The sequence below is a fragment of the Rhinolophus sinicus genome, chromosome 17, assembly GCF_057876585.1.
Source record: "Rhinolophus sinicus isolate RSI-liver-muscle chromosome 17, RSI-T2T, whole genome shotgun sequence".
Lineage (NCBI taxonomy): Eukaryota > Metazoa > Chordata > Mammalia > Chiroptera > Rhinolophidae > Rhinolophus > Rhinolophus sinicus.
In genome coordinates this window covers 180,500,416-180,516,662 of record NC_142517.1, presented here as the reverse complement: position 1 = coordinate 180,516,662, position 16,247 = coordinate 180,500,416, and the positions used below count along the sequence as shown (strand labels likewise).

Below are 16,247 nucleotides of genomic sequence, written 5' to 3'. Positions count from 1 at the left end.
ACATTTAATCCAATTTGGTAGAATTTCCATCAGCAAGCATAATGTAATGTGAAAAAATTCACGCAATGTGGAGAAAGATGTTTTTGGTTTAAGGAATCCAATTTAAAAGTAGCTAAGATTCATACTTAAGAGAGTGTCATTCTATTTTCACAGCTTTCCTCTCCTTCCATTCCTGAACCCACTAGTCCTCTTAAGCTCCATGTTATTCACAACGGTTTCTTATAATAACAAGGGGAGCATTTTAAAGTATGAAAAAAAGAGAACCAGGATAGCTTTTGCTTGAACATGGAATATGATATCATTTTAATCCTCAATTTCTTTTGCTTTATACATTATAAATATTATAAAATGAAATGTTAAAAGATGGTCAGGCATAGGTTATCTTTGTGTCTAATTCCTAAAGAGCAGATGCGACTAGAAAGGATATGTTAGTTAATAGACACCTTTTGGATCTGGATTTTATCTTGAGTTCAAAAAGGCTATCCTGTTTCCTCAAAGGATTTCATAGGTACAGTCCTACTGTGTGTTCTCCAAAAATAAGCCCCAGTTAAGATCGTCAGCCAGACAGATGCATTTAGTACGGTATGACAATGTACCAGAAGATGACATGACTGTATTTGAATAAATGTAGATTGTTATGCATGAAAATATAAGACATCCCCTGAAAATATGCCCTAATGCGTCTTTTGGAACAAAAATTAATATAAGACCCGGTCTTATTTTCGGGGAAACACTGTGGGTAATAATGAAATTTTGTGTTGTAACACAACAAATTTGTATTTTTTAAAGTTAAAAACTTTGTATAAATATTCTAACTCTGATTTAGGATATAAACCTAACACCTATAGAGTTCTTTATTCTAACTCTGATTTAGGATATAAACCTATACAACTCATTTCATCCATTTACTTGCTTCTTGAAAGTAACTTTCTAACTCATCGTCACTTTTGCTTAAATTTTGTATACTTGTTACAGAGAATTCAGGTTTCTTTATTTTCTTCTAAATGATGATTTGGGAAAATATCCAAATTTATTCTAATGATCATTTCTTCATATAAATCATCTAATTCATCTATTTTCTTTATTCAACATCCTTCAAACCAAACATCTTCATACACTTTAGGTAAAGATAACCAACAATATAGTTTCCGTTGACATGATTTAAACTCAGATCATGCAGTTCCAAAAGAATCTTGTCTCTACTGTTATAAAGTACAGTTTGTTCTATTAGGTTGGTGTAAAAGTAATTGCAATTTAACAGGTTAAAAAAAATTTTTGCAAAAACCACAATTACTTTTGCACCAACCTAATAGCCAGAAAAACTTGTAGTTAGGGTCTATCTGAATAGGATCATATGTAAGAATGTAACTACATCTTTTCTCAGAGATAATTACATTCTCAGAGACTTGCCAAGTTCCAATATGAATATCAGCTTTACCTTCTCTGAAATATGATTATTTTGATTCCGACCTGGAGTTCCTGTTCCCTAACTCATATTTCTTGAATCTCACTCCCACCTTCATTGATGAAGAGCAGACAGACTTGATTTGATTTTCTTTATAGAAATCAAGGCTGTTTACATATAGACAAATTTATTTGATGTTTATCTATCATACCAAGTTGTCCTTTCATTTCTGTTCCTTGTAGTAGTCAGAAAGTTCTTGACTTTGCTGATCTCTACTCCAAGTTCTTATTATACGCAGAAATGATATATTCATCATTCAAATCAGGACACTTGAGAGTAAAAGGGGACACCAAAAATAATTGAAATAATTTTTGAAATATGTACTATTGACCAACAAAGAAGTTTATCATATTTATAATCTTATAAAATCATTCTATTCAAAGACTATTTTTCAAAACTGAAACTCTAATACAATAGGTATAAACCTAGACTGTCCCAGAGAAATTGGGATGCAGGTTACCCTATGAATATATTACAAAATGAATGCAACACTAAACTGGGATCAAAACATAGAATATGAAAGGGATTAAGCCATGAGGCCTGAACTCCTCCTCTATTACTTTAACCCTTGAAACTTTATGGTTTCTGGTTTAACCATTGATACAGGTACTATATAAATAGAAATGTGTTCAGGTACAAGCCTGTTTCCCTATGTTATAAACATGAAATCATGGAATCATATAACTTAACTACAGAGTCAACAACTGTGGAATAAAGTCTTATAATATTGGTAACTTAACCTCTGTAACTAAATTTGCTATATTATTACTAGGTGGTTCTAAAGAAAAGCTTTGCTTAAGTCATTGAAGATTGTTTAAAGTCCATGATAATATTCTTTATAAAATTGTATTAACTTTGTTTATGTTGATGATAATCTGCTCTAAAATCATGCTTAAAATATCACATTTTTGCTTACCCTATTATTCCAAGGCAAGAATAACACCTTATATTTATATAGCACCTTACAATTTATAAGCACTTCACATACATTATCTCGTTTTATTCACTTCTTAGTTTTGTGAGATAATCAGGCACTTTTTATAAGAGAAGGTGAGACGTAGAAAGGTTAACAAAATTGCCCAAGATGATATAACTGTTAAGTGGTAGGACCTAAAATTTCTGATTACTAATAAATTGTCACCTATAAGGAGGCAAGTGATTTCTGGGAAGTGGGGGCAGGGGGGTGAGGGAATCTGCGTGGGGAATATCCTTAGAGAACACAATACTTTTCAGAAATAATTTTTATCTCATCCAAGAGTTATCTTTTGTTGGATCACTAAAATTAAATCTTACACAAATTAAATCTTAGACACAAATAAAATGTCTACTCTAATCCCTTAAGAATCTGGGAATCTGGATAAGAAAATATTTCAATTCTGAAATAAACAAATTGTGATAAACGTGAAACTGTTTATCACATAACCTAAGTATGAACAGTTTCTTAACCAAAACAGTGAAAATAGAATTATTCTAGATTATTAATGTGTTTTAGATTATTAATCAAACATTTTCTTTAAAAGTGTTGTGCAACTCAGCATTCTGGGAAGTAAAATAAGAAAGACAAGGTGAGAAGAAAGGCCTTCTAAATTATCCCAGAAAAACATCAGTCCCTCTGATAACAAAAGATATTTATAGGCGGTGCCATATATATATTTTGGGAACGTGATACATTTCTACAGGTTTTTGAAAGCATAAAGTCCACCAGCTTTTCTTCTTCTTTTCCATTCTTCTTGCTAATAGCTGCAATATAAGTATTTATCAGTCTTTGTAGAAACCCTCCATATAGTGTCTACTATTTTGGGAAAGGGTTATTATAGTTTAGTTTTCTTTTTTACATCCTAATGACAAGTACCAAACTCATGCCACTTTTCATACTAATAAAATATATATAAGATTAATGGATCATTAACAGAATTACCTATTGAAGTCTCCTTAGCTCAAAAATTGCAGCAGTAACTAAGGTTGCAGCAGTATCTATAACCTGATGTCATTAGAGTGAATTTTCTCACAACTGATTTTGATAACTATATTTTATAATATGTCATAAATGTTTCTTTTCTGGTTAGAAAACTGTTTTGTAACTTTGCAAAGTATCTTGAAGTGGTATGAATAAATTCTCTGTGTAATTGCATATTTAAAACATTTTTAACCCTAGAAGCATCTCAGTCTGATATGCCATAAAAGAAGAGTTAACATTATTGTGGTAATGACTTACTCCTTATAGTTATCTATTGTAGTATTGGCAAGTTGTTTCATTGTTAGTAGACATGTGCACTCTTGGTAGGTCAGTAGAGGAGCGTATGTGCCCAAATCCTGGAAAGTACAATGGTATATTAACAAATATGCCTCTAGAGAAATTTTGCTTTTTAGCTTAGAAGCTCCAGTTCCCTTTCCTGAATTATATATAAGTAAATAAATTTTAGAATAACTTCTAGAACACTTGGTATTAAATTTCTGTGTCAGATTCAGGTGGAGCAATTGATTTGGCCTACATGCTACTTCCAAAGTTCTATTCAGCTTTATGAAATAGGCTCCTTGATGCTTGCATTCTTCTTGTATCACATTCAAACTCAAATCATTTAAAGCAGGCAGAGCAAATGATGAGGTTTTTAGACAAAAGGATTTGGCTAAACACTGATGCTCTGAGGTAGGTATTTAGTCATTATAGACGCCTTAGCTGAAATTTTCCCATTTGTGTCTTGAGCAAAGCACTATCTCCAACAATCCTTATGTTCAGCAGTGGATCAAATAAAAATCACTTGTAAGAACAGAGTATGTTCATTGAATGTTTCACTTATTAACAGCAGGATAAAATGTTAGCCTATTAACATTATTTTATTAATTTATTAATAAAATGTATTAATAATTCCTGATTTTCTCTGGATAGTTGCTTTCTCAGCCACAGGATCTAACTCTAATTTTGTGTATCACTAACTACATAAATCTTGTTTTTAAAAGTTTAGGGATGGCACAAAGGAAATATAACCTAATTTAGAAATACTATTAGATATGGCTATTCTCAGATCCTTTTTAGTGAGTGTTTTCATAGCCCTAGGATGCCTCCCTGTCCAGCTGCAGGTTATAAGGTAACCTATACGCTAATGGGAATTTCCTAAAGTACACCCTGTCTCCTCAGAATCCAAGCCCAGGTAATATTTTTTTTCCTTAAAATCTTTCCCTTAAGTAATTATAAGAACCACTTAAAATGCATTAAAATTCTAATTTTCTTGAAATCTCTTAATAGGAACCAAAGTTAAATTCTGTGAGAAGCTTTTCTCAACCTTCATCTGTGGGTTTGAAACCTCGATATTCTCGAAGCCCACAATTTCATCCCAGAAAAGATTTCAGAGCAGAGGATTCAATTCTTATTCCACCTTCCTCTATGGAACCTGTTAAGTAGAGTCTTGAATAACTGTTTTATCCAATAATAGAAAACAACTAGCCTCATGAGTGGTCTGGTAACAAATACGAGGTTTTTGGATGTGCTTAAAGTTAAATGTTTTCGCTTTTTTAAAGGAATTAAAGAAATATTAGTAGCCAGAACATTGAAGATGCAGGATAAAATCATGGTTTCCTTTATTAATTCACACGCACTTAAGTAACATAGACTTGTAATCTGTAACAAATAGAACAAAGGTTTTACCTATAAAACAACAAATACCTTGAAAAAGTTTGAAAAATTTGGTCATCATCTGGCTGTCTTATCAACATGGTAATGTCAAAAACAACCACTTAAAAAGATCTTTGGTGTTTGGATTTTTCAGCTTTGTTCCAGATGTTTCATATGTGTAGACATGGCCATGGCATACACAGACTAGATATAGCAACAGGCCATTTGGTGTAATATGGAAAATTTAAAAAAACACTACCTTGTTAGGGAGATAATACGGAAAAGATTCTAGCTTCTAATTATTTTGGTTTCACTGTATTTAAGTTTATATATATTTTACCTATATTAAATGTTTTTGATAAAACATTTCAAACTCTAGGTTTACATTAGAAATTTAGGCTGACATTAATACATATAAAAATAATTTGTACATATATGAAAATACATCATATTATGACCATTTATTTTATACCAGTCATTATGGATAAATTGGACACTATTCTTAAATATACTTAAAAATATCTCCGTATCTATTTCTGGCCCTCTTTTGTCATTCATACAACAAGGGTTCTTAGAGCATCTTAGCAAGTATAAGCATTCACTGCATATATCATGTCAGATTGAAAACATATTTCTTCCTTTTAACACAGTGACACTGTCAATGTTCCTTTTTATCTTTGATTCAGGTCTTAGTTTGTGATATTTCTAGGTTTTCAGAACATTAAACTTAAATAAAACTTACACATAACATTTCACCTTATAAATACAAAGAAGCTATGATTCTTTGCTCTTACAGAACTGAAAGTTTTTTACAAGTGAAAAATGCCACACTAAGTAGAACTTTTCAAAACTAAAAAATGGCCATGCCAACTTTCTTTAAATGCCACCTGTTTCATATATATATATATATATATATATATATATATATATATATATATATATATATAAACTTCTATAAAAACATTATATTCCTTTTATAGGAGATTGGATTAATAATAAAACAATAAAGTTATGTAAATAAGCAATATTTAAATTGACTACATAGAATTTGTTCTGGCATTTTTGAAATTTGATTGCACAATACTAGGAGTCTTACTTTTTTCACCATTTTAATTTCATATTTACCCCAAGACCTAAAACTGGTTGGTAATTCTGTTGGGAAAGAATAAGAATTATATATTAAAACCTTATAATATTAGGAAGATAACCCCATTATAACTTAATTTTTTTATCCTGTCTTATAAAGGATAATAAACTATCCATTGATGTATATATATATTTTAGATACATTGCCAAAATGTTTCTGGACTAAATATTTAAGTTGAGCAATAAACTGTAATAACATAGTTATATTAAAGAATATTCTGGCATATCCTAAGGCCACTCCATCTATTAAGTATATTTTATTTTGCTATATTTATTTTGAAAGTAACACGGTATGAGTTAAGGTCCAGTGTTCTATAATTAGAGCTCTTGTCAAAAATATCATGAAACAATCTAGTACTCCATTTGTCTGGTGTTTTCAGGATTGAATAGTCTTTGCTTTATGAAAATCTTTATAAATTCCTTTATTGATTTTTGAAGGCAATCAAAAAATGCCACATATTATTTGTAATGCATCAGTCTGATTCTATCAGCAAGTCATAATCTACCATGCAAAAAAAAATACTGAAAAAGTGCCCATCATGCCTTGCTAACTATGGGACTGTGTTGCTTGAATTTAAACAAAGTTCTGAAGAAATCATTTAAAGCACAGAATAATGATGTAGGTATTTTTGGCCTTCCAAGTTTGCAAGGACTTTCATACCTTTTGTTACATTTTTAAAAATACAATTTAAATAACTAAGAGTTCTATATAAACAGGTTTTATCACACTTCTTCAAGGTGTAGCCCATGTCCAACATAATAGCTACATTTCATAAAAAATATAAAATATAACAGAGTAGTCTTAAGCAATCCACAATAAAGTCTCTAACTTGGGGAAATTAGAACACGTTTTGACTGTCATATATGAGATTATAATTTACCAGGAATTATCCAATATGTGACATTTTAGCTAACAGTGATATTTGCTTTGGTAAGAACTGGAGTCAAAAGGTGTTTAATCTGGTTGCTGCAGGCTTGTTAGGAAAGATGTCATAAAAATACAGTAATAAGTGTTCAGTAAATTCATAGAACATAAATTGTTAGTAAATAGATGTCTATTAAGTTCATTTGTATTAAAACTGTTATGTATGAAATGAAAAGTTTCAGTGTTTGTAACCCCTAATAAAATTATTTGGCCTTGTTATTATAATAGTTAATTCAAATAAAACTTCTGAATATTGATGTTTTCATGTATAGATATAAATGTGTATTTTAAGTATCAATTAGTGAAATGTTATTTCAAAATACTTAAGGTTCATGAATTTACGATAACATACTTTCACTTAGGGAACTGTTAGAGTCAAGAATTTAGAGCACTGTTCTGAAAATAAGAAACAAAATAATCTTAAGGAAAAAGAAAAATAGAGACTATTAGAGTTATTAAAATTTTTTTAAATTTATACCAGCACGCATAAACTGGCTTAGGATAATAAAGGAAACTCCTAAAAGGAAAAGAGAACTGTATCATTCTAAGTATCTATTTCGGCAGTCATCTGTTTCACAATCTAGCTTTCAAAAACTATTAATTCCTCATCTTGAAACACTCATTGATGTATTTCAATTAAGGATTCTTATTTAGATGAGTTCTCATCTTCAGGTCTTTGGATCTGATTATACGACTTCCTCTTCCCCACAACAGACTGCCGTCAACTTCAGTAGATACTCATGTTTGTGGTGCTGGTGCGAAGGAGGGTGCTAAAGCTCTGGCACCAAGACAAGTCTGAGTCTAGGCTCTCCTGTTTTACAAACTGTATAACCTTACCCAAGTTACTTAATCTCTGTGCCTCAATTTCTCATCAGTTAAACAGAGAAAGAATAATACCTCACAGAGTTGATGGGGAAAGTGAGCAAACACAAATGATGAACATAGAACTGTTGGTTCTCTCCCTTCAACTTTGCTTATTACTGAACGAACAATTAGAAAATGTGGCAAAATTGTGGCCGTGAGATTCTCCCTTTTTCATAATCCATAGAAGATTTACTGAACAGATAGAATAGTTGCTGACATTTCTATTCAAAAAGCAAATTATTTGCCATGAGGCATGCATGGAAGACAAAATTTTAGTCACAAAACTTTGCCTGAGATAACATTTTTATTTTTTTCACACTTAGCAGTGATGATCCACTTGGTAGTGAGCATTAAAGACTGAAATGCGAATGTCCAGTGTAAGTTACTGTATTTTTACTTTCTCATTGCATGGTTCCTCTGAACTCATGAAAGGCAGTTTAATTTTTTTGTACATTTCCTTTCTTTTCAATTTTAGCTTTAGCTTTTTATATTTTGAGGCTATGTTATTCAATCATACAAGTTCATAATTCTTATAATTTGTTGATATATTATTCCTTTTATAGTTTCACTTTATCTTTAGTAATGGTTTTCCCTTCAATATAGATTGTCTACTGTTAAGACACCAGCTTTCTTTTGGTTAAGATATGCCGAGTGTTTCTTCATGTTGTATTTTCTGTTATGTTTAAGCATTTAACTTTTAACTACATATAGCTAACTTTTTAAATATAAACTTGAACACTGCTGTCTTTTGGCAAAAGATTCATCCTATGATGTTTTAATTATAATTACTGATACATTTGTATTTATTTCTGCTGTATTATGGGTTTTCTTTTACAGTATTTATTTTTCTTTGCCCTTTTTTTCTCTTTCCTGTCTTCTGTCGGATTGAGTTTTCTTTAACATTTATTTTTATTTGACTTAAAAGAAATACACTCTATTTGTATTATTTTAGTGATTAACCCAAATGTATAACATGCTTATTAACTCTATATTTTTTATATTTATAGCTTTTTAACTAATACACTTCTTGATTAGTTCAAAGAAAGCCAAATTACTGAAGCTATCTTATTGAATGTGTTTTAAAGATATTACCCTTTTAAAAATATTTTAATCAGGAAAAATGTGTAAAGTAGTCAAATTTTTATTGACTGTATTGAATTAAGAGAATAGAACAATAATTCCAATCTATAACAGTTGATCATAAACTAGTTTTTGAAGATTCATCTTCATGTTAAATTGCACAAACCAGTGACTGTCAACTAATGAGGGGTACACACACACAAGGCACAGCCTTAGGAGTGGTATAGCATAAGGAGGTTAGTATCATTTTGGTACCAAATGGGTTAGTCCCTTCCCCTCAAGCTCCAATTACTTCTTGGTGATAGAAGAAAGCAGCTTAGGGCTGGGCTTCTTTTATTCTCTGTCTCAAAAAAGAATAAGACAGTCTGCTCAGAAAGTTAAAATCCCCACTAATTAACCTTAATTAACTCAGTTGTTACTCTTGTGGCCCTTCCAGCAATGTTAACCTCCAAATTTGGTTTGTTACTATTGAGAAAAGTTAACCAATCCTATCCAAAGTTCCTAAAAGAGGAGGGGCAGGGCAAGCTGTGTAGTGCAGTACTTCATACTGTCTTAGTTTCGCAAGGGGCTCACAGGCTTTCTTCAAGAACTGATCCTTCTAACTTGTGCTCTTGGTTACCTTAACTTGTGCTCTAGCTCCCCCCAGGCTCTTGGAACTAGTAAACCTTTGCTGCAAAAATAGACACATGGCTCTCAATATGTCCACACCCTTTTAGGTCCACTGATAAATTATTCACTCTGGCAAAAGAGGGCAAGGACCACCAAGATTTACAGTACCCCAGACCTCACCAAAAAAACAGTGGTTCTATATCTGGTAGAACTATGGGGGAATTGCCTCCAGGAGGCAAATGTAAATTATCATACAGGAGCTTGATGAACCAAATCTTGGTTAAGAGGCATGGTCTCTCCCATAACTCAAGGTTACACTAACGCAGGCCAACACTGTAACTACATACTCACTGAGGGTAGGGCAGTCAGAGGTCCAGGAAATCATCCCTCCCATAATGCCCAAGGAGGAATCTGTTGAATGCCTGGTACTACCATGTGCTGCCCAAGCTACTTTAGGATTGTAAGTCATCCAACTACTGCCTTTACTTCGGTTTTGGAACTTCCCAGATCTATGTCCCAAAGAGCTATGTCCCAATCACAGGTACAGTGTGCAAAAAACAAGACTTGTGCCCCAGTGCCCATGTTGCAGTGTAGGCCATCCCAAGTACTTTTGCATCAACGTAATAGTCAATTTAACAAGCTCTTCCCAGCCCCTACAGTCACACAGTCCTTAAGAGAAAAATGATATGGCCTACTTCCAAAATAACTGGGATTTCAGTGAAATCAACGATTGTTACCTATTTCTTGTTCCTGTATTCTTGACCTCCATATAGCCACAGGTCTTCTGACCTCAGAGGTTCCTAATCTATGAGTTCACTTGTGCAATAGCCCTCCAATATACAGTGGCACCACTTAACGTATACATTGCCCACAACTTTTGCATGACTTCACAGAGAACTGTAGTCTACGGAGTTGACAGCTTATTATTACTACTATAATGTAAACACCTGATCAGTGCTCTATCATAGCCTCCTGCAACACTGCCTCCAAGAATAACCTAAAATGAAAATTTGAGAGCTTCAGGGTAGTACTTGGGAGAAACTTCCTTTCTGGTCAAAGGATCCATAGATGCCAGGTAAGGTGTTAACAGTTCTGGAATAGGGGCATTCTTAGATGTCTATAAATTTATCATCATCATCTCCCGGAAGTAGTTAGGATGCCCTCTTCGAAGTGCATGCCCTCCAGTTTTAAGTTTTACTTGCCATTCTTAAATATTAAGTACCCAAAGGACATTTGCTTTACCTCCTACAGAAAATCCAACTGGTTCATCTTCCATATCACCACAGAATAAGTCAGATCAAACCATGCCTCTCCACGCAAAATATCTTGTCTTTTGTAATAACTATGCCCTCTCCTTTTTGGTTCCCCTATTTTATTGTGCCCTCCAGTAGCACAAATATTCTGATAGCCAGTCAAATGCCTGCACAAATGACAGACACACAAGAGACCCCATTAACACCCAGAAAGCCAAGGTCCAGTGTATTGACCAGTACTAGGTCATAGGAAAGAAGATACTTTCTCTGTGTGATAGAACTGTAAGACTGCTAAAAGGGCAGAGGTTAGTTACCAATTCCACTGGTTTTCCAAGTCTGTTTTCCTTTATCCACCTTTTTCACCACTCGACTCTGTCCAGCCCTAGGAGATATTATACTCCATCCTAGGTCTTAGTAATCTGCCTTAGTAATTGCAGCAGGTAACTGAAATACGTCATATGGAAAGCCCAAGATTCCATTAAGAATAATGGTCTCAAGGAACATTTGTAGAAACAGTCCTTCCACCTTTAGAATGCCTTTCCACCTTTATAGTATTCTAAAGGTAGAAGGACTGCCTTCCACCTTTTTAAACACTGCCTTCAAGCAGCGTTTCCAAGCAAACAAAAATCTCTCATCACACTGATAAACAGAAACTGGAATTGAACTGTAGCACGTAGAGTAAATCCGGGGGAATGAGCAGCACAACAGTTTACTTCACAGTGAGGCCTCTCCGCTTGCTACCATGCTTAGAATGGATATTTCAAGGCAAGTTCTCATTTTAAACTTCGGCCTAGCTGTCCAATCACCTATGAGATACAACGCTGGCTTACTGTGTTGCAGCCATTGTATAAATTGATACCTTAACATTTTCTCTGTGATGTTCTCTTATGGAGCCTTAAGAGATCCCTAAATCCAATTTGAGATTCTTGGAGCATTGATCATTTCCTCCCTTCACCATCACCTTCAACAAATGCAAAAAAACAGATCTGAATAAGGTACTTAACAAACTTTTAAACTTTAATAACAAGTTAAAATAGGAAAAGAAATCAGTAAAAACTACTTAATGGGGTGTCCGGTTAGCTCAGTTGGTTAGAGCATGGTGCTGATAACACCAAGGTTGCCAGTTCGATTCCCGTATGGGCCCTCCTTAAAAAAAGGAGCTGTACCCTCCTTAAAAAAAAAAACAAAAAAACTTAAAAGTAAATGTATTAACCTTTACAATAACTATTCCATAATTTCTATATTGTATTTAGATCCTGACTGACCAAAAGAAATCATATAAGGTAAATTATGTATGTGAATAACAAAATTAAGACTAAGAAATACAAAGAAAATAATGCCCTTTTGATCTAATTTTTTAAAATCATACTTCTAAATCTGTTATTAAAGTTTAAAATGTTTAACACACCAAGTACCTCAAGAGAGCTTTACGATTTATCATAGATAGGCCAAACAAGCTTGATACATTTACTTATTAGCTTACTAAATATTTAGAGTAAATGTCCTTTTTCAGTAGTCTGAAAAAAACTGAGGAGTTTGATCTTTTTTATTGCTTTCTGTAAAGCAGCAGTGGTTGCAGTTACCCCTTGTGTTAAGAAAAGCAATAAAAAAAAATTTTAATTCTGCGAAATTAGAAAAGCAGAAAACTAATTCTAAAGATTCTGAAACCTGTGTTAAGTAATTCAATGTGAGACTAGAGCCATCTAGTGGTTGAAGTGTAATGTTACAAAGCACAACTATTGAACAAAGTACAGGGAGTCATGGTTCTAAAAACCAGTAATAAAAAAGGTGGGCAAAAATCATCTAGTCTAAGACACTGATTTTTAAAGGTTTACTGAAAGAATCTCTTTTTAACAGGAGATCCAACCTATATAACAAAGTAGGACTAAAAGTTGAGATATGGAGCCTCCAATCCCCACACCAATTTGTCCAGCAGAGGCCAGGCCAATGGAAAACAAGCCATGAGAGGTAGTCTGGGCAAATAACTATTGTTTGAAAGGAGGCGCAATAAGAAGGTATAGTATCAGCAAGATTGTGTCTTACCCATCTTTCCCTAGAGACATCTTAGGGACACTGGTGAGCAAAGGACAGTGGTTAATGGGCACAGAGAACTAGAGTAGGGAGTAGGCAACAGACAGGTTACAAACCTCTTTTCACAGGGACATCACTTACGTGCTCATTTGATGGAACACTTTAGAAAACATTAGTATAACTTAACTGAAAATGCAAAATAAGAAAGTAACACATTTGCTTTTTTGCAAGCCAGTAAGAGCTGAGTTTCTAGGTCCTATGGGCTTTCACCAACCAGGCCCTGGACTGGTCCAGGCGTGGAAACAAGAGCCCACTTTCAGGTCCCAGCCTCCTCCCTTCAAAAGGGCAAGAATGTCCATAAAATCGAGGCAAGAAATAGAGCTCTCCAAGGTCCCTCTCTGTGGCAGAGACCCCCAGCCTGGAGAGCAGCTTGTCAGCTAGGCTTGGGGTGACAGGCTGGAGCAGAGTTCCAAAGACTCGCAAACATTCTAAGGCCACATGAAGCACAGTACCCAACCAGGGAGCATCCACTGGGCTCTCCCAGTTCAACTTCCATGGTGCATGCCTTTGGACAAAGCCATTAGTTTGCCGTACACAGCTGGACACTGCCTCCAGAGCCTTATAGATCTGGAAGTTAGCATAGTGGTCTGCTACCTGCTTGGGCAAAGTGGCCACTGCGCTCACTAGAGCATAGTCGTCTGCCTGAGCACGAGCTGATGGCCCCACCAACCCTGGCTCCCTGGGAAAACAGGTAGAGCAGAAGGCCGGGTAGGTCCCAGAAGGATTTATTCTATTAGCAGTGCATCGGTTCAAGAGACCTCCCAAAGCATCTGCCAGCTCAGAGTCTAACAACTTGACCACCTTTTCATCATAGTAATCACAGTCCCAGTTGGGGACGCCCTGACGAAGGAGAAAGTAGCGAAAGCCATCCACAGTATAGCGGTCAAGGCAAGTCCTGGGATCCACCACGTTGCCCAAACTCTTAGACATCTTTTGGCCACAGACTGTCCAGTGAGAATGGACATAGATGCGGTGCGGTGGATTCATGCCGGCGCCTAAGAGGAGGGCAGGCCAATAGATAGCATGGAATTTAAGAATGTCCTTGCCTATGATATGAGAGGTGCTTGGCCACCAAGACTTGAACTCAGCATTCGGGTAGCCAATGACAGTAAGGTAGTTGACCAAGGCATCCAGCCATACGTAGATGGTCTGCGAATCATCCCCGGGCACCGGAATGCCCCAGTGTAGGTGGCTACTCCTGCGAGAGACTGACAGGTCCGGCAGCTCCTCTTCCAGCCACTGAAGGACTGTGTGATGGAATGGCTCGGGGGTGATCGCCTGAGGGTCGTCCCGCAGCCACCGCTGGAGCGGCTCCCGGAATTGGGAAAGCCTGAAAAGGTAGTTTTCTTCCTTGGTCCAGGAGACCGGGTGCCCGCTCTCGAGAGATACAGGACATGAATCCCCCGACGGGCCCGGATGCAAGGTGACCTTGGTCTCAGGCAGGAAGCACTCGTCGGAAGCGCAATACCAACCTTCATAGAGCCCCTTGTACAGCAGACCTCGAGCCTTCAGCACTCCCCAGAAGTGCTGCACAGCCAGCCGGTGCCGGGCCTCGGTGGTGCGGATGAAGTCGGTGGAGGAGATGCCAGCGTCCCGGAAAAGCTGCTGGAACTGGGCCGAAACTCGGTCGCACAGCTCGGTCGGGGCCAGGCCCGCAGCGGCTGCTGCCTGCTGAATCTTCAGGCCGTGCTCGTCGGTCCCTGTGGCGAATCGCGTGGCGGCGGCGCTGGGAACTCGGAGGCGACGGTAGCGGCACAGGGCGTCCGCCAGTAGCGCCGAGTACAGGTGTCCAATGTGCGGCGCCGCGTTCACATAGAATATGGGTGTCGTGAAGTAGGCGTGCGCATCGTGCGCTTGGTCGCGGGCACCTGGAGGGCCCGAACCGTAGAGGCGTGGGTTAGAGGGCGCCAGGAGCGAGACCCTACCCGCCAGTGCGCGTCCTAGCAACCGCAAGACAGAAATTCGCAGCATGGTGCCGGCCGGGCCCAAACGGCGGAGTGGGCGTTCTGGAAGCACGTGTGAGGGGCGCATGCGCAGCCGAGCCGCACCGCCGCTTCCGGCCGGAAAACTAATAGAGAGCAGCCCGGAGCCTCCGCCCTCGGCCGCCGCGCCCGCGCGCCTCCTCCCTGCGCGGGTCGCCGACCTTGCGGCTGTGAATTGCTGCTGCGCGCTACGGATGCAGATAGCTTAGATGAACTGGACTTAGGGGAGGTTATAAAAGCGGATAAAATAAATCTTTATCTTTCCATAACATCCTGTGCTTTGGGTTGAAATTTTATATTTACAGAGCTGTTTTCCTCTCTAGGCTGAACCGCTTGTGGGCAAGAATTTTGTATTAGAGCAATTCTCAAGCCCCAGTCAGTGACTGGCACATTGCAGGACACGGAGTATGCCTTCTTCATGGGCCCTGGTTATCGGAGGGCTCCGAAATATAAAATTTAGATGTAAATTTTATCTCAGAACCTAGTGGACACAATCTGGGAGGAAGGAAGACAAATAATTACCTACGGTACTTGAAGGAAGGATAAGAACTGAAAAAGTAAAGGAAATCTTTAAACACGCTCCTTTTTTACTTAATCGACAAAAGAGGTAGATTTGTGATGTGCCAAGTCTGCCAAACATTTAGATCTGGGGATGTGGAATGCAGTATGTTGTCACTGTGTGCGTGAGCGAGAATCAATCTTCCAATTTATTTCTCAAAGTAATTAGTAATTTTCTTTTTAAATGGTCTTGAGGTTCTTCTTATAGCAGGTTTTTTTTCAAGTTTGCTTTTATTAACAGAATCCTAGCTCCTTTGGAGGGGCATGCCTTAGGAGCCCAGAATTGGAGTAATATTACTCTGCTTCATTACATGCTCTCATCTTTGGTCTATGACTAGCCATCTTTTTTTTTTTTTTAGTTTAAATACTATATTCATTTCATAATAAAATGGAAAGGAATACCTGTGAACCCACAACTCAAACTAAGAACTAGAAGTGGTTCTCTTAAAGTGGTCCCAGAATAGCAGCTTTAGCATCAACCTGGGACCTCATTACAAATGCATATTCTTAGGCCACACACACACCCCTACTCAATCAGAAACTCGGGGGCTGGGACCCAGCAATCTAGGTTTTAATGAGCTCTCCAGGTGATTCTGATCACACCACAGTTTGAGAACCACTGAAGAGAAGATTACCAATGATTTAGATCTATGTGCTCCTTGTC

At 36.8% G+C, this 16,247-nt stretch overlaps 1 protein-coding gene across 1 annotated transcript; it reads right to left on the bottom strand.

Moving 5' to 3' along the window:
- Positions 1-5,017: 5,017 nt before the first annotated feature.
- On the bottom strand, positions 5,018-15,074 carry MARS2 (methionyl-tRNA synthetase 2, mitochondrial). The gene has a single exon (XM_074339706.2). The coding sequence runs from the start codon at positions 15,072-15,074 to the stop codon at positions 13,233-13,235; it is 1,842 nt and encodes a 613-aa protein (XP_074195807.2). The 3' UTR covers positions 5,018-13,232.
- Positions 15,075-16,247: the final 1,173 nt, after the last annotated feature.

What these genes read in the sequence shown, in the direction of transcription:
- MARS2 (XM_074339706.2), bottom strand. Translation starts at nt 15,074, where the DNA reads ATGCGCCCCTCACACGTGCTTCCAGAACGCCCACTCCGCCGTTTGGGC.